Source organism: Saimiri boliviensis, chromosome 13 (assembly GCF_048565385.1).
Source record: "Saimiri boliviensis isolate mSaiBol1 chromosome 13, mSaiBol1.pri, whole genome shotgun sequence".
In the NCBI taxonomy this organism is placed as follows: Eukaryota; Metazoa; Chordata; class Mammalia; order Primates; family Cebidae; genus Saimiri; species Saimiri boliviensis.
The window spans coordinates 84,864,376-84,889,397 of NC_133461.1; the positions used below are offsets into that span (position 1 = coordinate 84,864,376).

A 25,022-nucleotide genomic window follows, 5' to 3' on the forward strand; every position below is an offset into this window, starting at 1 on the left:
TTAGATTAGTTCAATATCATTATCCCCACTTAACAGATGAAGAAAACCAAAGCCCAGCAGGTGAAATTATTTGCTGTAGTCACTTAGCTGCCTAATAAAAATACCAGGATTTTAACAAGCTCATTGCTCATTGTAGCCTTAGTAATAGTAACATAGAAATTTAAAGTGGTAAACTTAAAATCAAAATTTGGCAAAATCAAGCATGTATGTTTATAGCTCATTTAAAGAATGTTTTGAAATGCATTCTAGGTATTTTGTGGCTTTCATCACATCTTTAGGCTCAATTCTGCACTCAGTAAACTCCTGGTTTTGGCCCTGGCAGACGGCCTGGCTACTCATTGCATTGGTGCTCATGTTTGTGCACCAACTCCTTGCCAACCTCAGCCTCTGCCTCAAACTCTGAGTCTTTGTGCTCTGTGCTTAAGACTCCCTGCCTAAGCTTCCCACCTTAGCTAACATTCCAGAACTTGACCTTTCCTCATCTAACCCAAGTCTTTTCGTGGCACTGCATTGCAGAATGGCCCTCCAAAATTAATATTGTTTAGAGGATTTAAGAGGTAAAACTACTTCATTTGCATAATACATCCAGTTAATTAAACATCAAGTAAATCTTTTTCCTGCATTTTTTTTTTTTTTTGAGATAAGATCAGGCTGGAGTACAGTGGTGTAGTGGCAGCCTTGACTTCCAGGGCTTAAGCAATTCTCCCACCTCAGCCTCCTGAGTAGCTGGGATGACAGGTATGCACCACCAGGCCCAGCTATTTTTTTCCATTTTTTGTGGACACGGTCTCACTATGTTGCCTAGGCCGGTTTTCCCTACATGCTATGACCAAGAGGTAAATAAATGCATAATAAGTTAGAGGCAGACTTTTTCAGAAACCTATTTGACAGGAATAATCCGGGTTTTATGAAACCAACTCAAGATCCCACTCTTCTTTGTCTACATCAGTACCGTGATTACAGTTGTTGACAGTGAAGGCCCTAGAGCACTGCAGTATTCTCATTTGCACATGCAAAATTTAATCATGTTCATTATATTATATTTATTAAAGCAGAAAATCAAAATAATACATATTAGAAATATTTGCATTTCAATAGGATTAAAAGCATATGTTAACTAGGAATTGCTATTAAGTAAATGACTTCACTCCCTGACATTCCTTCCCAGTGAACCACGGTTTTGTAGTATCACTGAGGAACTAACAGGCTAAATTCTGAATTCTTACATGCAGATTGAATTATTCCATTTTTTGTTATTGTTGTTGTTGTTGTTTTGAGGCAAGGTCTCACTCTGTCACCCAGGCTGGAGTGCAGTGGCAAGATCTCAGCTCACTGCAACCTTCACCTCCCAGGTTCAAGCGATTCTCCCACCTCAGCCTCCCAAGCAGCTGGGACTACGAGTGCATGCCACAGCTAATTTTTGTATTTTTTTTGCAGAGATGGGGTTTCACCATGTTGGCCAGACTGGTCTTAAACTCCTGACCTCAAGTGATCTACCAACCTTAGCCTCCCAAAGCGCTGGGATTAAAAGTGTTAGCCACCACACCTGGTCAAATTATTCTGTTTCTATATTTATGACCATAAAAGTTTCATACTGGCTTTATCTGCACAAATTGCACAAATTATCATTTAGTTATAAATATAAAAGGCAGATCAATATGGCTAAGATTATCAAAGAGGAGCTTAATAGCATTTCAACACTTCCCTTTTGCTGGGAGAAGAAAACAATGACTTTAATCCACTTCCTCTACCCGCTTAAGCAATAGCAGAAATTTCAGCTGTATTTTTATGTATTGAATCCCCTAAAGTTATCAGGCAATCTCAGTGGCCTAGTATAAAATGTAAATAGCACAGACCTTGGTGTCACCCAGTCCTGGGCTCAAGTCCAAATTCTGTCACTTATTGTGTAATTCGGGTCAATTTATGTAACTGTATAGAGTGTAAGAATTTATTCATTGAGCATTCACTGTATACTTATCAATCACCTACTATGTGCTGGGCAATCTTTAAAGTCCAGGGGATTATATTGATAACCAAACCTAAGGTTCCCTGCCCGCACAGAACCTAGAGTCAACCAGAATTCTCTTAAAGAAAGTTAAATGCGGCCAGGCACAGTGGCTCATGCTTGTAATCTCAAAGCTTTGGGAGGCCAAGGTGGGCAGATCACCCGAGGTCAGGCATTCAAGACCAGCCTGGTCAACATGGTGATACCCTGTCTCTACTAAAAATACAAAAATTAAGCAGGAGTGATGGTGCACACCTGTAATCCCAGCTACTCAGGAGGCTGAGGCAGGAGAATCGCTTGAACCCAAGAGACAGAGGTTGCAGTGGCAGCAAGCTGAGACCTTGCCATTGCACTCCAACCTGGGCAACAGAGCAAGACTCCATCTCAAACCAAAAAAAAAAAAAAAAGAAAGTTAAATGGCTTCAGGTACATGAAACTGTTAACAAAGTGTCACATATTAAGCATTTTAAAAATATTAATTAACATCATTATTCTTCCCAACCCACGAAATGGATGGTTCCTCAGAAAGTGTAACAAAATTATGCAAAATTCAAAGGGAGCTTCCTTTTACCATAAGAACCTTTAGGTGTAGCAGAGGCAAGGGAATTAGGCTGTTTATAATCTCACAAAAATGTTTTTAGTCAAATATAAAAGTGTGCACAATTGTGCAGGCAAAATTCTTGCACAGGAAACAAAAAGCACTAACTATAAAAGAAAAAAGCAATACATTAGACCCCATCAAAATTAAAATTTCCTACTCATCCAGAGACACTACTAAAAAAATGAATACACTATCCATGGACTGGAAAATAATTGAAGCATAGTTTTACTCCTGGAGGAAATCAGAACAGCTTTGTTTTTTTCTTTTTCTTTTTCTCTTTTTTTTTTGAGACAGAGTTTCGCTCTTGTTACCCAGGCTGGAGTGCAATGGCGCGGTCTTGGCTCACCACAACCTCGGCCTTCTGGGTTCAGGCAATTCTCCTGCCAAAGCCTCCTGAGTAGCTGGGATTACAGGCACGCGCCACCATGCCCAGCTAATTTTCTGTATTTTTAGTAGAGACAGGGTTTCACCATGTTGACCAGGATGGTCTCGATCTCTTGAACTTGTGATCCACCCGCCTCGGCCTCCCAAAGTGCTGGGATTACAGGCGTGAGCCACCACGCCTGGCTATTTTTTTCTTTTTTTAAAAAAGGATGATCATTAGGCTGTTTGCATGATTGAGGAACAAATTGCTGCAGCGCTAAAAGTATTACATTCACCTATTTCCTAGTGCCTATGATTTTTCTTGTCTAGCTCTACCACTGACTTTGATCATTTTTTTTTTTTTGCCTGAAGGGGTCTTTGGAGGTAATATGACACCCTCATTTTACAAGAGATAGGAAAAATACTTGTATGACTTTGACATCATTTAACTAGTCATTTCAGAACTTGAACTAGACATTGTTAAGTGGTCTTTCCACTATTCAGCGTTGTTTTTCTGATTACAGTGATTTTGCTTCAAAATCAGATTACCTAGGCTTCATTCAGAATATTTGTTTTTATCCTTCAACTAGAAGAGTTTTCGTGAACCTCTTTATTTTCCAGTTGAAAACACTATTACAAGATTATATTAGCGGGTCATTTGACTCTGAAAAAAAATAATGTTTTGAAAGTTGATGTACACTTTAATCCTCAATTTCGGGATAGTAAAGAACCATTATAATTTAGGCCCCAGTGACTGACTGTCATAAAACAGCTCTTAACAGACCACCATCTTAATACTGAGAATTTCTCCTTTCATAATTAAACTATATTTTTTCTATCATGTAGCTCTTAGTACTCTATTTTCCTTTGATACTAATGATTCCTCTCACTCTCAGAAATATTTACACAAAACACCACATGACTGTCCTTTCTGTTGATTGCAAAACTTTCGTTCACTCTAGAGAGGCAAATAATGTCTTTTAGTATTACTAATTGAGTTTTTAAAAGGAAAATTTGATAGCTAAGAATCTGTTGTATCAATTATTGATTTTACAATTGAGTCAAGATATATTTATGCAATTTTTATGTTAATAATAGCATAATAGAAGTAGCAATAATAATGTGTGGCTTAGGGGTTTCAGAGCTTTTTTTTAAAAAAAAAACAAATTAAGTATGTGTATATGCTTTTCCCTTGACCATATTGAATTTGTGATGTGGAGTTAGAAGCCACTGCGTGAGGTAAGAAATAGCAATTCAAGGGGAATGAGAATATTCATTTATTCAACAAATATGTATTGAGTTCTTCCAATAGGCCCAGCATTGTACTAGAGAAATTGCTTACTATTTTTTTTCCCCTCTAATCTAAGGTAGAGATGATAATGAATAGTAAAATTATATGTTTTAGATGTCTTTGTATGTTATAGGTAGATATGGGATAGCAAAAGCCTTTGGTGGGTTTCACTTGGAATTAGAAAAAGAAGTAAATTAGAGAAATAATTGTCTGACTTCTGAGGATAGTTTTAATTTTATAGATGAGTACTTGGCATGACATGTGGATAAATTCTGTCAAGGTCGTTACTGTTTTCTTCTCAAAACCAATAGAATTTTCTCACTTATTTTTAGAGTTGTCAGATATAAGGTTATTTCTGTAGGAAACTGGGAATTCATTGGATGTTTGACTCCGACTGTAACCTCTTTAAAGCTGATGAATGAGTGGCCCCTTAGATTTAAAGTGGTAAGGTAGTCATAAATTAGGCGCCCAGACACTGGCATTCCACATGGTTTTAAAGTACGGTAGACTGTGTATACACTTGACTGTTCACCAAGCAGCTTAAGGTAAAATCTTGTTTCCTTCCCACCTAAAAGTTTGACATGCATCAGTCTCCTTTCTCTACTAGTGCCATCCGGCTGCTCCACTGGTAGCCCCTGATAGAAAATCTGTGTCCCCCATAGAGAATTTGTCGTGAATCCCTTTCCAGAGCTTGCTGTTCTCTATGTGATGGTTTGAAGGGAGAAGTCTTAAAATGGAAAAAAAAAAAAAAGGAAAAATGCCAACCATCTTCTGATGCTTCAGAAGGAATATTGTGTTTCACTGTAATGCAATTTAACATTTTTATTAAGATAGAATTTAATGAAATGCTCAGATCTTAGCATATCATTCAGTCAGATTTGATGAATATGAAGGCACATGTCTGTCACTGCAGAAAGTTCCCATGTACCCCTCCCCAGTCAACACTCCCCCCACCCTGACTTCCAGAAGAAACCACTGATCTGGAATCCCCTGTTAACTGCATGTATTTTTCTTTTTTTCTTTTCTCTTTTCTCTAATTTTCATGACAGGATCTCACTCTGTCACCCAGGCTGGAGTGCAATGGCACCATCTCAGCTCTCTGCAACCTCCACCTCCCAGGCTTAAGCAGTTCTCATTTTCAGCCTCCCAAGTAGCTGGGATTACAGGCACATGCCACCATGCCAAGCTAACTTTTGTATTTTTTTGTAGAGATAGGGTTTCATCATGTTGCCCAGGCTGGTCTGAAACTCCTGACCTCAAGTGATCTGCCCATCTCAGCCTCCCAAAGTTCTGGGATTACAGGCATGGGCCATCATGCCTGGCCTGCATGTATTTTTCTCTGTTTGACTTATTTCACTCAACATAATAATTTTGAGATTGTCCATGTTGTTGAGTCTATCAGTAAAGTTTTCCTTTTATTGCTGATGCTTTTTTAAAACAGGCAAGAAATAAGCAGATCATTGCTGAATATCTTGATTGACACATAACTACTATTAAAATCATGGCAGCAAACCTGCAGTAAGAATGCAAGGGGAGAAAATACCCTCTTGTATAATATTAAGTGACAGTACTTCTAACATTCAAACAACTCTTTCACTTTAATTAGCATTAGATGCATCAAGAACTACGCTTTTGGAAGACTCTAAATTACTAAAAACAGAACCTAAGTTCACATCAGCAATTGTAGTAGCCATAAAACTATTACTGTTTCCGTCACTTTATAGTTCTGCTTTGACTTCAGAAACTAGTTGTGAAAAATAATCCCATTTGAAAATATTCTTTCTTTTTTTTTTTTTTTTTGAGACAGAGTCTTGCTCTGTTGCCCAGTCTGGAGTACAGTGGGGTGATCTTGGCTCACGCAACTGCAACCTCCACCTCCCAGGTTCAAGCAATTCTCCTGCCTCAGCCTCCACAGTAGCTGGCACCTACTACCACACCCAGCTAATTTCTGTATTTTTAGTAGAGATGAGTTTCACCATGTTGGCCAGGCTGGTCTTGAACTCCTGACCTCAAGTGATCCACCCACCTCGGGCTTCCAAAGTGCTGGAAGGATTACCTGCGTGAGCCACTGTACCCAGGAAAGGATATTCTTCTTATAGTATCTCCATTATCAAAATGTGCTGGAAAGAATGCTTTACTTGTTTATCAATAGGATGATGCCTCAGGAGCTTTTTTGCATTCTTAAAATTATGTAATATAGATCTGATGAACTCAGTTTTATTATTAGAAACTATTTTGATCTGTAATTCCAAGCAAATATTATATAAATGAAACAAGAGTAGATACAATAAGAGCACCATCCAGATTGCATTTTTGTTCTTCCAAAAGTCCTAGTTAAATTGTTTGCCATGTTATGCAAAAATTCATTGAGATTCTGGGGAGTAGCAGAAAATTTAAGCAAAGATTACACTGTGATTCTAGGGAGCCATAGTAAATTGTGTACCAACAAACCTAAAGGGTGAATTTTGACTTTCTGCTATTGTCTTTTTCAAGCTAATTCTATAGTTAACAAAAAGGTGGCTGAACTTCAACAAAATAAAGGAGAGAATTGAGCTGGCCTTTGGCTAGTCTGCCCCCATTCTTACCATCTCCACCTTCAAGACCAAGGAGTTGCAGGAGCACAAAGAGATCCCAAAACATTGTCACATACCAACAGCCATACTTTTATAAAAAGTTAGTATGGCTTTTTTTTTTTTTTTTTTTTTTTTTTTTTTTGAGACATAGTCCTGCTCTGTCACCCAGGCTGAAGTGCAGTGTAGTAGGGCAATCTCAGTTCACTGGAACCACTACCCCCCGGGTTCAAGCAACTGTCCTGCCTCAGCCTCCCAAGTGACTGGGATTACAAGTGGGTACCACCATGCCCGGCTAATTTTTGGATTTTTAGTAGAGTTGGGGTTTTGCCACGTTGGCCAGGCTGGTCTCAAACTTCTGATGTCAAGTGATCCACCCACCTTGGCTTCCCAAAGTGCTAGATGGCAGGTGTGAGGCACCGTGCTGGGCCAATTTTCTCTATTTATACAATTATTTAGCCAGAAAAAGAGTAGACATATAGTACTATAATGCTTATATCACTTCAGTGGGGGAAAAAATGGTACCCTGAAGAAATAAGAAATGTAGCCAGAGTACTGAGAGAATACTGATAAAGTTACAGATTATTCCCGTTCTTGAAATACTTCTCATTTGCTTCTCTCATTTGTTTCACCTACCACTGAAATAAACATGCTTTCCTTTTCCCCTGTCATACTTTTTTCTTCAGGTTCCTAAGTTATTTTACCATGTTCATATTTCATTCTGATAATTCCAAAAATACTGAAATGAATCTTCTCTTTAACATGACCTACTTTAGTGTGGAATTTGGCCTAAGTCTTATTTCTCATACAAAAGCAGTCACATTTGAATTACCAAGAGAATCTCGTTAGTATAATTTAACCCAGAAGGGCAACTTGCAGTGCTGTCATACTAAGCCTCAAGGATATATCTTCTAAAGATTGATAAGTGCTTTTGAGCAATTGCTCAAAAGTGTGAATTAAAGTCTCTAAACAGTTCACTATCATTTTGGTTGTAGTAATTAATTTTAATTAACTGCTGATAATGTTTGTTTTCAGATGAAAAATGAGGATATGGTCTTTGCTTCCATTTGAATATGAATAGTGCTATCCGTTTAATGTTAGAAAGGTAAAAGAGATCTCTCCCGGACACAGTGGCTCATGCCTGCAATCCTAGCAGTTTGGGAGGCCGAGGCAGGTGGATTACCTGAGGTCAAGAGTTCGAGGCCAGCATGGCCAACAGGGCAAAACCTGGTCTCTACTAAAAATACAAAAATTAGTCAGGCGTGATGGCGGGTGCCTGTAATCTCAGCTACTTGGGAGGCTGAGGCAGGAGAGTCACTTGAACCCAGGAGGCGGAGGTTGCAGTGAGCCAAGATCATGCCATTGCACTGCAGCCTGAGCTTCAGAGAGAAACTGTCTCAAAAAACAAAATAAAATATTTTATATGGTATGGTTGCAAAAGAAGGAATAATGGTGGCTTAAAGGAAACATTTAATACACTTGTTCAAGAGCTCCAAAACATCAAACTTTTTGGATTTAACTGTCTTTTTTTTTTAAAAAAAAAAAAAAAAAGGAAAATATATTTCAAATACTGTACAGATTCCCATCTTGAGAAGAACCAGTTACCATAATATAGAATTTTAGAGCTAGAAGAGACTTTCAACATCATCTAGCCTTACCTCCTCAGTATTCAATAGTTCAATATAATTATTATCTTTTTACAATTCTTAGCTTTCCTGCTCTAATTTCCAAAACAATGAAGAACGAGTAGTCCCCAGATCCCCTTTTTTTATGTATAACTGTCTTTTCATTCCCTCTGATACTTCCCATATTCATGCTAATGATTGCAGCTATGAGGATTATTTCCTTGATTCATTATGCCTGAATTAGCTTAAGGAAAGAATAGTCTACCAGATGCACAACTTTTAATTTAAACGCTTGGCAAAGGTAAAGATGACTCATTCGGAGTTTTAGAAGTAGCTGTAGTAATAATCAATTGTGTCATTGGTACTCTGGAAAACATATCATATGGGTTTTGCCATAGTGATTCAAGAGTGAGTAATACTACCCTATTCAAGAATAATACTACACAATTCAAGAGTACCATTTCAAAAGTGAGTAATTCTACCCTATTCTTTAAGACATTGTAATACTACCTACCCCATTGTATGGGTGAAGCAAAAGTACACCAGCACAGCTTTTTGTGGGGGTTAGGGGTAGGAAACTGTTATGGTGAAGTTCTTTGTTCTGTTTTCTCAGTCTAATTTCTCATTCATTCATTAAATCAACAGATATTTATTTGGCCTGTGAATAAATAAGCCTTATAATTTGGCCTTAGAAATATTAGCTTATCATTTCTCTGGGTCTGGATAATATAGCAGACAACTAGATCAAGTCTTTGGCCCCAAAGAGCACACAGTACAGATACAACATGGACAATTTCTAGATAACTGCCCAGGGAGCAGAGAAGATACAAGATCATTATAAACCCTGTGCAGCCCAACTACTGCACAAGCAATTTATTAACTAGGCCTTGCTCATTGGGATAAGGTGGGAAATAGCTGTTATAATTAGTTGTGAGGCTTTTAGGAAATGAAAACAGCTACAAAAGAGCTGAATAATAGAAAACAATATTAAATTATAGGGTAGAAATGACTCTCATAGGTATGTTCCGTGTTTATGTCAACAGTATAGGACCACTACCAAGGAAAAGCTATTTTAGGTAAATACAATTGCCTAGCTTTTACAAAGTTAAGAAAACACCTGTGTGTATTAACAAGAAAAATTGTGGAATCTTGTATTATTTTGGGTATTACATGAGCTAAATATAGTTGGACTATCACACATACTATGAAGTTTCTATAAATCTGTAGCTTCTATTAAGAATTTAACTGTTAGCTGGGTGCAGTGGCTCAAGCCTGTAATCCCAGCACTTTGGGAGGCCGAGGCGGGTGGATCACGAGGTCAGGAGATCAAGACAATCCTGGTCAACATGGTGAAACCCCGTCTCTACTAAAAATATTAAAAAATTAGCTGGGCATGGTGACGGGTGCCTGTAATCCCAGCTACTCAGGAGGCTGAGGCAGGAGAATTGCCTGAACCCGGGAGGCGGAGGTTGCAGTGAGCCAAGATCGCGCCATTGCACTCCAGCCTGGGTAACAAGAGTGAAACTCCGTCTCAAAAAAAAAAAAAAAAAAAAAAATTTAACTGTTTATTGGAAATATTTCTCCAATGTTTAAATGCTGAAACTATCCAAGGCTATTATTCACAAACAAGGGATTGTATTTTAATACTCAGAAACTGTAGGAAGGTTTGTTAAATAAGATGAATATCTATCCTATGACTAACCTGTCAGTATGTTGGATTTGGGGGAGTTATCAGTGATTTATTATGCCAGATCTTTTTTTATTTTAGTTATGTTTTTTAAATTTGTTAATTCAGAAGATGAGGTTGCCAATTATATCCCACTGTACACCCTCAAAAGATGAATTTATAGAATGGACCATGTCTTAAAGATGCTTTTATATAGTAATTCTTATACCTAAGTTTCAGATGCTCAAGGAAGGAACCCATTTAGACAGTTATTTAATGTTCTGTGACTATGACCTAATCCTGATTTTAACATTAGTACTTTTATGTTCTTACCAGCTTTTACCCTAATTAAATGGCGCACTACACCACAGAGTTTAGCCTGTGGCATAGTGGAGCCCAGGTCATCTGTCGCAGAGAATCATAATCTTAACATTCTCTCTTTCCTCAGAACAATAGAATTTTGGGGTGGGGGAGAATATTAGTTTATAATGAGGCAACTCTAACTTTTTCACACTCAGAAGCAACAAAAATATTTAAAATTTAACTTTCTGTGCATTCCATTTGTTTGCAAATATATATTAATATGATTATTACATGAGTAAGCGATCTTCATTTTTATTGCCATCCCTGATTTGCCAAATTTAATAATATGGAGAACCTCCACATAGTTGCATATTATTTTATTTGTTCCACATGTTGGTGCTTTGTTCTCTACTGTCCTTTTGTCATTATATTATCCCTGAACATTTCCTTTTACTGTTTCTATTTAGAGTAAAGAAATAAAAGCATGAAAATTAATAACCCATGCATCAGACATTTTGCTGGACCTTATAGGAATGAGCAGTTAAGGCTAGAACTGTACTAAACTGCTAGAACAGTTTAATACTGTTTTCAAACCTCAATTGTTACATATATTGTCAGTTCAGTGATTGAAGACAATATGCATATGTAGACACATAGATAAAAACGGGATAATTAAACTAGTGTGGTTTTTTTTATTTTAAGAGAAAATACATATGACTTCTGTGCATTGCATGGCAGAGTATTACTAAAATTTGCCTAAACTATCATGATGTTTTCAGGTTTTACGGGAATGCTTTGACTATGTAGTACTTGGATTTCAATCCTCATCATCACAAAGGCTCTTTACAGTTATTTAAAACAAAAAACTAAGACTACACTGTTTGTAGAAAGTATCATTTGTCTTCTTGGTTATATTTGTGCTAAATTTATGAATCTATACTCTACCAATATGAAAAAGGTAAAACTGTACGTGTTTTAAAGTTTGAAAAGTACCATTGTGCATTTTAGAAAAATATTCAGTAACTTGTGGTACTTTGGTAAAGGAATGTGCAATTATAAAGGTTAATCCCATTTTATTTTGTTTTTCTTATTCCCAGCAATTATTCTTACTAGGCTTTAGAGACAAAACCAAACCCAATTTTAAGACTAGCACTTTTTTCCTACTGGCAATTCCTGTTTTTCTAATTATATGGAACATTTAACTTAAACCATTCTTTGCAATGAGTTTTAGCTAACTCATTCTAACTTTAAAATCTTTAAGAAACATTTTAAATTAATCCAGTGGTAACCAGAAGCATGTTTTAGGTATCATGATCACTTAATCTTGTGCCTGATTTTAGTAATTTTCTGATAAAAATAAATAAGTTCCTGAAAAAGAATATTTAAACATTTTAATTAGTTTTCATTGGTCATAAATAATTGAGTAGTTGTCCATATAGTCATAATTTATCTAAAATCTGGAGCTGCCAAGACAGCTAAGTACATAGCTGTGCTTAAAACATACCCATATCCCCTAAAGACAAATGACAATACTTGGAAGAACAAAATTCTGTATTATTATGGGTATCACACATGTATATGCTATTTTATATATATATACACACAGACACACATACATGTACATTCTATTAGGTTACCAGTATTTTACTGTCAAGCACCTATGGGTAGTAGAAGCAAAATACAAATGAATATAAATGCTGAACTTTAGATGTTGGCACCAATATAGATTATGCATAAGCTGTTGCAATAAAAGATATTCATTGTGCCTGTACCTGAAGAATTTACCTTAGGTTTTCTCTGGCCTTGTTTGTTTAAGCCTGCATGATCATTTTAAATGTAAAGACAGCAAGATATATGAATGAATGAGTAAAATGATGGCACTGTTTGCCATGGGATTAAATACTCTGTTGAATTTTCTGTGGGGCATTGGCTGCTGTATATTACGTCATAAACTATATTGTTCACAAGCAACATAAGTCTTATATACAGATCACAGAATTTAGAAATTATACATCTTTCCCTTTCCCCACAAAATGAATTCAGAATTGACAATTCAAATGTATAATTTTAAGCTGCTAATTATTAAAATTTATTAATACCTTATGGATTGAAGATTACATGAAATAAAAGCTACAAAAGAATGCTAATTAATAATGTAACTCCATATACTATCAAACTTCTGATAGCATTGAGTTTCCTATAAAGCCTTAAAATATTTTAATGATAAATTAATTACCTGGAAAAGAAGGCACTTTATTACCTTGAACTAGCTTTTTGTCTGTATAGAATATGTCAAAAATCCCTTAAATTATTCTTTATCCTTTTATAAATTTATCCCAGCTATATGTTTTTCTAAAGCCTCTTACAGTATAATGTATTAATTCAGACTACTGTAACTTAACAGAAAAATTGTTAACATGATGTAACCAATGAATAATACAGAAATGAAACTCAAGAATAACAAAAATATATGTGATAACAAGACTGTTAGTCTAAGTTGGTCTACAATCATTTGAGATTTTTAAATGGTGTAAAATTTTAAGGCTTTTTCATTGAACAATTTTTAGACAGTTTTTATTTTTAAATCTTATTTTTAATTGGTACTACCTTGTCTTGCAATGTTGATCAAATGTAAAGGTAGTCATAATTATTAAGCCATTCCATTATAACTCAATTTTGTTTTAGTTGAGATTTTTTAGTGTAATTCTAAAACATTAAAACATCAGTTTCTTTTTTGCTTAAGTCAGCCAGGCCCGGTGAACTATCAAATTTAAATCATCAACATGGATGTGCTGCTATGTATAGCAGTTTCCTCTTCAGAAAATTAGTACCTGATTTAAACAAGGAATTTAGTTCAGCAGAAAAAGCATAGGATAATTTTTTCAAAAGGGTTCAACCCTCTCAAGTTAAACCTTAACATCTTTCTGACACTTATAAGGATAGGCTTTTTATCCAAGAAATTTTTTCAACAGTAAAATATTTCAAAGTGAGCAAACTCCACTTTCTTTTTTGCTTGAGGGGCAGTACACTTTTACAAAAACACATTTTTCTGTAAGTTTACTTATCTTTAAGTCATTCTTTGTGGCAGCCATTTTTCCATCTCTGATTTTAAATGTTTCACTAAATGTAAATGCAGTTTCATAGACAGTCTTATCATTACATGATATAGAAAGGAGTCCAGTTTATCAGAGGTCTATCCTTCTTAAGGGGAGACCAAACACAAATTCCATATCAGTTGTTCGGTTTGGTTCATTGTTTTCTTTCAAAAATAAGATATATTAACCCAAAGGTATGTTAGTGTCATGGCATGAACAATCTTCAGTGTAGACCTATTGAGTATTTTGTGATGCTGAGTAACACACGTTTCTCAACTCTCTGTGATGCTAAATATTTTCCTTAGAAAGTTTTGTTTAATGTTAGATTGTTGTTCCGAAAGATGTTGGTCCTAGTGGGATTTTTTAAAACTTGGAAGACAAATAAACGCATGTATTACAAATATAGAAATGGTGAATTGTAAACTTACCATATAGTACTGATTTCTATTTTCAGAAATGTTTTGCTGTTAAATATATACAACATAAAATTGCTGCCGTACTGTAATTGAGTACTTTTTCCTAAATGACCCTGTTATCACTATTTCAGAATTAGAATTTGGGTGGATACATGATTGATTCATGTGTCTGCATAGATACTTCAAGGTATATTCTTCTCTTGGTGAGTAAAATTATATTTTCCTTGGCATCAATGCATTGAGATCTGAATATACCTGTATCTATCAATCCTTATTACACATTTCTTATACAGTAGCTTCAAATATGCCAAAATTGGCCTAGACACAACTAAAAATTGAGGGTTTGTTACATGCTTTCTATCAGAAAGGTTTTCATTGAGATTAATTATGGGTTTGTACTGTGAAAATAGTGGAACACCCTTGAAAACTTCTTGTTTGCTAAATTAAAATTAATATTTTTTCTTTAGCTCACAAATTATCACAAATCCAGAGAGAATATCAACTTTTTTGACTGTTGTCAAATCAAGCATAAGGAACAGCCCCATGATACTACAAAAACAGTTGAGGAATAAGGAATAAATCTCTTATGTTACACCTCAGAATAAAGGCATTCGGTGAAAGAAATGAACTGAAGTTCATCATGAATGCAAGGCCTCTGTACTTGATATTCCTCCACGGAAAGGAAGACAAGTATCAACACCACTGGCATCATTTCCAAACTGATCTTACGTGGAATAATTTCCACCACATTGAAGTACTTTTCGACTCTATCCGGTTTTTAGGTTTTGTTTTTTTAATTCATCAAGCCTTTCCGTTTTCAAACCACCATTTATCAGCCTTGAGGTAGCGAGACGTATAGATTTGAAAATACTTTCTTAAGAGATCATGTAACTATATAACTCTGAATTTAAAAATTGAGGGTGGGGGGAGGGATCATTTCAACCCACTGCCTCTTACCAGAAACATTTTTTTAAATCTGTAACTGCTCTAGTGTTAACAGGGTACAAGGTGGTTTTTGTCCCGTATTGTTCTTAAAAGGTTCTCATTTATTGTGATTGTATTGTACTGTATTAAAATAAATCATAAATTGCCTTGTATTGTTTATAATAGACCATACCACGTACTACTCAGTTTTTATGTTCCAAGTTTTTCAGTGATGCATGTTAACAGTTAGGTCCTAAAATTCTGTGGTGCTAATTCTCCCATACCCAATGGTGCTTTTGTGGATGCTAACTGCACACATGCTGAACAAAGCTTGAAGTTTAAAACTTTCCTCCCTTCCTCTGTTTATATGAAGTAAAATAAAATAACTTGAATTTGTCTCAAAGTATCACTGACAATCTAATAAACTTGTTTATATGTGTGATTACTTGGATTCTTAATTATTTTACAGAAAGCATCTCAGCTCTATTGGGCCCCAAAAGTTCATTTTGTTTATTTTACTGTATCATTTGTGCCCCAAAATTTGTGGTATCTTTAGGAATTTAAATGCAGTTTGTCTGGCTCACAAAATCATCTTTAGGTAGGATCTATAGAAAAAAGACCTATCAGAACTGGAAATAAGTAAGTTGAGAAGATCAAAAATGTGTCAATACAGTCTATTACAGTGCCTTTATCTATTTTGTAATTTATTAATAAGGTTTTATCACCTGGTGGAGCCAGGAGATAACATTTGCTTAAAAACAGGTATGCCTTCAAACAAGTATGCCTTCAAAACCTTTATTGCAACTCAAATGACACTGAAAAGGCCATTCCTATATGCTGGCATTATAAGTTCCCCTCCTCATATATGAAATAAGATCAAAAAAATTAAATTGGAATTTTCCAGGACAAACTGACATCATATGCCAGAATGTCATAATAGATAAACTCATGGCAATGGTTTTATTGGATTTTTAGCTTCTGCATCTATATTAAATCACAACAGAAGGCCAAGTGAACCTGCTAATATCTTCATGAGGGCAGAGGGCTGTTTCTTCCAAGCCAGAGATAAATTCAATATAAAAGCATTATGTAAATTTGCATTCTAACCTTGGTAGTTTGCCTAACTCTTGGGTAATGTTAAAATTTGAAAAGAAACAATAGAAGCAAATGGATTAAAGCTCCTTGAGCAACAATCATTGACCTTAAATAGAAGATGATCAAACCTATCAGTCTAATAATCTAGCAGGTCTCATGACTGAAATGATATTCCCATACTACTATGGTTCTTTATTATATAAAGAACTTGAGGCACAGTAATTTTTGCCTCAAATAGCTATTAATTTGTGTCTAACTTCTAACATCAAAAAAATGAAGTTCAAAGAATAGTGCTAGTGTGAACCGTAAGCTCGCTTCTGTGACTATCTTAAATAAATGCAATATTTACTAAATCACAGCCTCTCACCAAAGATATTTCTACAATATATTTTTCTAACTATCTTAACAGCATTCCATTTTATGAAAACTGGTAAATAATAAATGTGCTACAAATTAATTTCACATTTTCTTCTGGAAGAAAAATCTGTTTAATCTACATGAAAAGATCTCTAATTTATACCCACAGTAAATCAGATTTCTATATTAATTTTCATCATTGCTTGTCCCATCAAAAAGATTATTCTGAAAAATGCTTATCAGCTTTCGTTGGTAGTAGTGAATTTTTAAAAAACACCTATCAACCTTAAATAACACGAATGTACCCTGTAAGTTTGGTTCCTCTGTAAGATGGTCCCTCTCTAAGTAAAAGCATTTTTTAAATTACACAATTATATACGTTTTTATAGCTTTATTAGCGTTATTTTTGTCAGTTGTCTTTTCTGTTCCTAAAACAGTAATTTTCCCTGAGAGATCTTATGCTTAAGGTATCCTCCCTAAATCGTTATAGGAAAGCATTTTTGAAAAACAGACCCAAATGTTTTCTTTCCAGTAAGGAAAATCTTCTATAATAAATTCCATGTACACTAAAAGCATTAACAGTACTCAAATTAGGGAAGTAATTTTTCTCATCAGGAATGGTTTTAAGTTTGCAAATGGCCAATAATAATAAAAAGCTAATCTGCAATCTACATCACTTCAGATTTGTCTTCATGCAATCTTTTTAAAAAACTGTTGAAGTAGGTGAATACTGATTTGCACTAGGACTAAAGTTTTTTTCTTACCTCCTACTTTATCCTTTATCCTTGGCAGAGATTCAAGGGAGGTGAAAAGACTCTTGGAAAATAACTGAAAAGTAATACAATACACACAACATAAGAGAGTGGTAGTTCAGAGGACCGAATAAATCATGAAATGCAGTGAACTCAGAACTACACATATTCTTCCAAATTGTTCCCTTCTTACACTTTCGCAAAGCAAGTTTCCCATCATAAAAGACTTAACAAAAGACTGGCATGTGAAGATCAAAAGGACTGAATGAAAAGGCTGGCCCTCAGTTTTGTGTATTTAGAAGTTCAGGTTTTTTTTGTAGCTAAGAAGACTTTGATGAAGGAAGAAGTAAAAAAGAAAAAGAAAAAAGAAAACTCAGTTTTGTTAGTTCATTCTGAGTGAATTCACAAGAGATTCCTTTTAAACAAGGTCACAAAGAAAACATCCTGAATAACAGATAGTCAATGGCGAAACCAATTAATTTACACCAAAAAATAAAGTGCTACACCTAGGAAGTGGTTTGGAAAGAAGCTGTGCATAAGAAGTAAACTTTGAAGTTTGCTTTTATAGTTTCTGAATATTATTTCATGATAAGCATGTATTATTTTATAGTTTATAAAGGACTTTTTTTAAAGGAAAGAAATCAAACGCTAGACAGACTAGAATACCTGTATCAACTGGTGAGCACACTCTCTTTCCAGTAGGAAAATCTGCTTTTTTTTTTTGACTTTGTCACTGAGGTGGCAGTGCCATGGCAGGATCACAGCTCATAGGCTCAAGCAATCTTCCCACCTCAACCGCCCAAGTAGTTACTGTAAGGCCGGTTGCCTCACCGGGAGCTCAGACACGCCCATCCCTCTCCGCGCCTGAAAACTACGTCACCACTCCGCACTCTGCACCAAGCCCGTTGAAAAAAACCCCGCCAAAATTTAAAAGAAGCCCCGCCAAAACCTGCCCAATAGCATTTTGCCCCGTCCAGGTACCACTCCCCCTGGGCAGCCTGCTCACCGGAAATCCCGCCTACCTACCAATAGCAGCTTGCCCCGACCACCGCGAACACATCCTGTTCCCTCATAACTCTCACTGGCTATAAAACGCCATGCCTCGGGAAGCACCGCGCAACTTCTCTGGCCCCTTTTTCCTGGGCCGCAGAACCTCCGCAGGGAGCTGAATACATTGGCATTTAATTTTCTTATGCTGGTCTCAGTTTCCTCATTTTTAAACTGGGCAATAACCCTTACAGTTAGGACCACAGGCACATGCCATTACGCCTGGCTAAAGTTTTTTTTCTTCTTTTTTTTTTTTTTTTTTTTTTTTTTTTTTTTTTATAGAGAGAGCATCTCCCTATGTTTCCCAGGCTGGTCTTAAAATCCTGGGCTTGAGCAGTCCTTCCAAAGTGCTGGAATTACAGGCATGAACCACTGCACCCAGCTGGAAAATCTACTTCTAAAACCTGATTAATGTCAGAACATAGATTGGCAAGTATAAAATCACATAAAGGAAAATGACTAATATTCACGAATAGGTTATGATGGGTTTCATGATACAGACCTTCCAAGAACACAGGAATAACCACATCAGCGTATCAGCTCAGAGCACAGTCACCCCAAGTCAGAGATGGAAACCACTAACAAATCCTTATGCTTTAAATTTTTTTTTCTAGATTCCTTGTGACCCGCCATCTTTCAGTGTGAAAATTATTGCTTATATGATTAAGCCACATGTTATCTTGCATCTAGTATCACTTTAGGATTTTCAATGATAGAATATTGTTTTATAAATATCATTCATCATTAAGCATTATCATTAATCTTACTACATAATCTTATCATGACACTATTATATAATCATTACTTTTATTTTGCTTGTTTGTTTTTGAGAAATAGGGTCTCGCTCTGTCACCCAAGCTGGAGGGCAGTGGTGTGACCATGGCTTACTGCAACCTCAAACTCCTGCCCTCAAGCAGTCCTCCTGCCTTGGCCTCCCAAAATGCTAGGATTACAGGCACAAGCCACCTTGCCCGGCCTATTATTATAATCATTATTATGAATCACTAAGTATTATTCATCATTCATTCTCATTATAAATATCATTCAACATTAACAAAAGTTTTACATACAATAGCTCTCTGACCATGACCCTTCTTGATAGAGATTTAGGGAACATCCAAATTCAGCAGAAGCAACTAATGAAATATCATGATTCCGCCCTTAACCCTCCTGGTAGATCTTGCCTATTAACAAACCATAGCAGCTGAGAGCAGCTCACACCTGTAATCCCAGCATTTTCGGAGGCCGAGGCAGGTAGATTACTTGAGCCCAGAAGTTCAAGACCAGCCTAACATGGTGAAAACCCAGCTCTACAAAAAATACAAAAATGAGTACCTGTAGTCCCAGCTACTCAGGAGGCTGAGACTGGAGGACTGCTTGAGCCCAGGAGGTCGAGGCTACAGTGAGCTGTGATCGTGCTATTGCACTCCAACCTGGGTGACAGAGCAAGACCCTGTCTCAAAAAAAAAAAAAAAAAAAAAAGAAGTAGGCCATAGTATTTATTTTTATTTATTTATTTTTGAGATGGAGTTGTTTAGCTCTTGTTGCCGAGGCTGGAGCGCAATGGTGTGATCTCGGCTTACCACAACCTCTGCCTCCCAGGTTCAAACAATTCTCCTGTCTCAGCCTCCCGAGTAGCTGGTATTAACAGGCATGCGCCACCACACCCAGCTAATTTTTCGTATTTTTAGTAGAGACAGGGTTTCCCCATGTTGGTCAGTCTGGTTGAAAGCACTGGAATTACAGGTGTGAGCCACCGCGCCCAGCCAGGCCATAGTATTTATTTCAAACGGCCAGATACAGATCTAGAGTCTTTCTCAACTCAGCACTCTCCTGGCAGCTGCTCCCAGTTGACTACACTTAGCATGCAAGATTGACATAGTTGCCTTTCTGCCTTAGACACCCACCAGCACATATACATGCCATCTGTGTTAGGCTGGGTCCTCCAAGAAGCAGATGCCAAGATGGAATTAGATGTGCAAGAGATTTATTAGAGGAAATGCCAGTGAGGGAAAATGGAGAAGGAGCCGGTAGAGGAGACATCAAACTCAGATGCAAGTCCACCCCCTGTGAAGGAGAAGAGAGGAGGAAAGGGGAGGGAGGTAGAAAGGAAGTTACTCCTAAGACTGCAGTGAAATTATAAGCAAGTTTCAGCAGGTCCAGGGCAGTCCTTGAGCCAAAGTCACTCTTCAGAAGAGGCCAGCATTTTGCAGGTTCAGCCTCCTTAGTATCCTTGTCACACTCATTTATTGGCTGGGAGCAGCCTAGGGGGAGCCCACCCGCAGCATGACGATAGATTTCAGAGCATCACAGCTGGATCTGTGGACCAGTTAGGTGGAGACATAGAGCTGTTCAGTGCCAACAGGAGTCTGTGGTGGCCATGAAAATGCATCTCTGATTTCCTTCTACAGGGAACATAACTGACTCATGGTCTATTTCTGCATTCTGTGATGCTGGCTTTTGGACGGTGTGGTATTCAAGTCTTACACCATCCACTTCCTTTGCTGTGAAGTGGTCCCCTAGTTGGATGCCTGTATCTCTGCTGCCACGGCCACTTCGTTGACGTGCCCATTCTGCCAATTCTGAGGTGGCCAATGGCAGTCTGATCCAGGTCAACTGTCCGAGTCACTGTCAATTTGGTTGTTCAGTGCCTGTCTCATGATGGATGGCTTCTGGTGGACGTTAACATGTAATACAAAACTCTTCACAGTCTGGGCTGGGTACGGTGGCTCATGCCTGTAATCCCAGCACTTTGGGAGGCCAAGGCGGGTGGATCACTTGAGGCCAGGAGTTCCAGACCAGCCTAGGTAACAAGGTAAAACCCTGACTCTACTAAAAATACAACAACAACAACTTAGCCAGGTGTGGTAGAGCACATCTGTAATCCCAGCTACTTGGGAGGCTGAGGCAAGAGAATCACTTGAATCCAGGAGGCGGGCGTTGCAGGGAATCAAGATTGCACCACTGTACTCCAAGCCTGGGTGACAGAGCAAGACTCCATCTCAAAGAAAAACAAAAAACTTCACAGTCTGTGCCTGCTCCCATATGTGCACTTACAAGCCTCTACTCCAGGCCTCTTAGACCCAATCTTCTAGTCCTTTTCTTTCCAGGCTCCAGGCCAGATAGCTAGGCCATCAGTCACTCCCCAGGAACTGTGAATATACTTACTTACCCAGGCCACTTCTTCCATGCAAAGTAGATGACCAGGTGCATGACGCAACTGGTGTACAGTCTCCTTTCTACTTAATCGTCCCTAGCATGCACCCACCCACATTATGCTGGGACTGAACCTTAGTTATCAGGCAGGGGAAATGAGGACACCTACCAAGGGGAACATGTGTCGCCTTGTGAAGCAGGGGCCTCTGCAGCATCTTCTTACACAACAGAAGCACTACTTCTTACCAGAAAGGATGGGGCACGTTTGCAAACCCAAAGAATTGGGAAAGAAGGTGGCAGTCTGCCCAGATAATATATTCAAGAGCCTCCATCTACATACCCTCATCCCAGTTTTTAGGGTCCCAAGTTTTCCCAGGGTCCCAGGTATTCCCCGAATGCCCCACCCCCATCCCCACCACTGCCAACCCATTCGTCACTGAATATTCAAACATCTAGGGATCTCTGCAATTCTAACTATTTCATCCTCACCTGTTCAACCGTGACTGCTCTCCCACACTGCAGGAGGTAAGGGCCTTCTTGTAAGATGCCAAAAGAGGCTCTTGCCTCCCACACTTAGCCATTTAATGCTTACTTAACTGCTCTCATTATCCCTTAGCTAGCAGCAATACAACTTAGCAGTAAACAGCCAACAATTTTGCTGTCTTTGAGGACATTTTTCTCCCCATAAGTTTCAAATGCTTCAATCATCACACCTGCAACATCTTCCCCTGCTCCACGCACCAGGACATCTTCCCAGATCACCATCAATGAAACCTTTCACCTTTCTCTCACCACCTTAGGCTAGGGACTATCCACATCCCACCTATCATCCAAGTCAATATCCTCTTTACCCATTGGAAGGTTAGTAGGTCAATTCAAAATCATAATCTTACCACCTGTTTTCTTGGATCATTCTTGGTACTACTTTTGCCAGCACAGGACATCTGAGAAGCAAAAGCCAAGACAGGATTAGTCATGTAAGAGATGTACCAGGTCAAATGCTGGTGAGGGAAAAATGGGGGGCTGGAGGAGGCTGGGCGAGACATCAGACTCCATGATGATCCCCGCCTATGAAGGAGTGAACAAAGAGCTTAGCTTGCAGCATTGCAAATAAAAAAGATTCAGCAAGGCCAAAGGGAATGCTCAAGCCGAAGGTGCTTTTTAGAGGAGTCTTATGTCTTCAGAAATGGGCCTGCCTCAGTATGCTGCCATGAGCAGTCAATGGGAACAGTGCAGAGGAAGCAGAGTCCTGACCTGCACAGGAATGGAGGTCAGAACACAGCAGTTTGTGCCTTTAGTTACTTACCGTCCCTAAAGTAGATCAGAGAGGCACATTCCCAGGGCTGCCACACCATTGCATGGAGGCATTTGGGATCACAAAGCAAATCTCGGCCATTAATGAAATGGCCATGCTTATTTTGCTTAGTTTGAGAGGGAGATAATTTTTATTCCTATACTCAAAACTGGGGGAAAAGAATCACCCTAATTAGAGTCTGAATTGATCATAAGTAATAAACTTAAAGTAATATTAAAGTATCTTGATATGACATTTAATAGCAAAACTCTACTCTTCATTGTCGACAGTTCAATGAATAGTCCTCCAAATTAATTTATATAAATATATTAACATGTGAATATAATTTTAAAAATCTTTTTATATGTCCAAGTATATATGTATGTATATCAATTAATTTGGAATATATATGTGTGTACACACACACACACACACACACACACATTTTGAGACAGAGTCTTGCTCTGTCACCCAGGCTGGAGTGCAGTGGTACAATTTTGGCCCACTGCAATCTCCACCTTCCAGGTTCAAGTGATTTTCCTGCCTCAGCCTCCCAAGTAGCTGGGATTATAGGCATGTGTCATCACACCCAGCTAATTTTTGTATTTTTTAAAATTAGAGATGGGGTTTGCCATGTTGGCTAGGCTTGTTTTGAACTCATGGCCTCAAGTGATCCACCCACCTTGGCCTCCCAAAGTAATTACAGGCATGAGCCACCACAAATGACCTTAATTTATAAATAAAATGATGTTTTACTATACCCAATTATACTACATCCAAATTGTTTTCCTTAACATTACAAATTTTGCTCCTCACAGCTTTTTAAAAATAATACTTTAAAAAATTGATTAGCTGTGCCTGGTGGCGGGCACTTGTAATCCCAGCTATTTGGGAGGCTGAGGCAAGAGAATCATTTGAACCCGGGAGGCAGAGGTTGCAGTGAGCCAAGATCGTGCCATTGCACCCCAGCCTGGGCAAAAATGCAAAATTCTGTCTCAAAAAAAAAAATTAGCCGGGTGTAGTGGTGTGCCCCTGTAATCCTGGCTGCTTGGGAGGCTGAGGCAGGAGAATCACTTGAACCCAGGAGGTGAAGGTTACAGTGAGCTGAGATTGCACCACTACACTCCAGACTGGGTGACAGAGCAAGACTCCATCTCAAAAAAAAAAAAAAAAGCGACGGAATGGGGAGAAGAAAGCAATTTCAAAAGATGAAGCAGTGATGTTGGTGAATCATCAGGCAACAGATGTATGCACACTGATGATGTGCCTCCAGGACAAAGGACTGGTTGTTGCTCAGGGAGACTTCTTTATAAGACAAGGAAGATCTTATCGTGACCAACAGCTGCTGCTTCTCAAGAAGCGCTTAGAAAATAATTACAGGAGCAGAGATCAAAAATGGATTTTGTTTCCAGAAGGGGACTTCCTCAGGAAGAGCGAGAAACAAGTCAGGCATTTGCCAAGAAAAATAACTTGCCATTTCTTACACATGTTACTCTGCCTAGGTCTGAGGCAATAAAAATAGTTTCAAATGCGCTTGTAGCACAACAGGAAAATGAAAGTCTAGCAGGAGGAGATGCTAACGAATTAGACAGCAAATCAAAAGTAGCCAGTGGATGACAGATACAATGATAGCTTATCCCAAAGCTGAACCCATAGATATTCAAACCTGGATCCTTGGATACAGGAAATCAACACTCATACATGTACATTACAGGATCTTTCCAATTAAATATGTACCCCTGGAGACTGATGACCTTACCAATTGGCTCGATTCACGGTTTATGGAAAAAGAGGACCTCTTATCACATTTTTATGAAACAGGAGATTTTCCACCTTCCAAGGGTCATAAGGAAGCTGTTTCCAGGGAGATGACCCTCAGCAACATGTGGATATTCCTCATACAGTCTTTGGCATTTTTGTCAGGCTATATGTGGTACAACGTCATTCATTTTTACCATCGCCTGTTTTAGGGATCGACTGGGACTTGTCAAGGTCACCACAGGAGTTCAGACTTTCTTTCATAAGTGTGCATTATTTTACACATGCCAATCAGAATGTATTTTTTTAAAAAGCAAAAGAAATTCAATGGATGGATTAATATTTATCCCCCTTTGGGATAGTTTGAAACTCTACTAAAATGAGGATTAGTAATAAAAAAAATTGTTAGACTTCATATAGCATAAAATTCATTATTTGAAAGTGTGCATTTGGTGGTTTTATTAGATTCACTGTGTTGTGTAACCATCACCACATCATCTAGAATATTTTCTTCCTTGCAAAAAGAAATGCCGTATCTATTAACCTTAAGTTCCAGTTCTTCCTCTCTCTCAGACTTTGTCAGCCACTAATCTACCGTCTCTATGGGTTCCCTATTCTGGACATTACGTATCAACCGAATCATACAATATGAGGCTTTCTGTGTCTGGCTTCTTTCAGGTTAACCCATGCTGCAGGATATACCA

At 37.8% G+C, this 25,022-nt stretch overlaps 1 protein-coding gene and 1 pseudogene across 1 annotated transcript in view; both read left to right on the forward strand.

Annotated features, from left to right (window-relative positions):
- PURG (purine rich element binding protein G) overlaps nt 1-15,301 on the forward strand; it is a 37,349-nt gene extending 22,048 nt beyond the window's left edge. The window contains exon 3 of the mRNA XM_039463325.2: nt 14,403-15,301. Coding sequence (XP_039319259.1) covers nt 14,403-14,507 — 105 coding nt within the window. The 3' untranslated portion in view covers nt 14,508-15,301. The remainder of the gene's footprint in view (nt 1-14,402) is intronic.
- Nucleotides 15,302-20,125: 4,824 nt separating this feature from the next.
- On the forward strand, nt 20,126-24,530 carry LOC101038068 (acyl-CoA:lysophosphatidylglycerol acyltransferase 1 pseudogene; annotated as a pseudogene).
- Nucleotides 24,531-25,022: the final 492 nt, after the last annotated feature.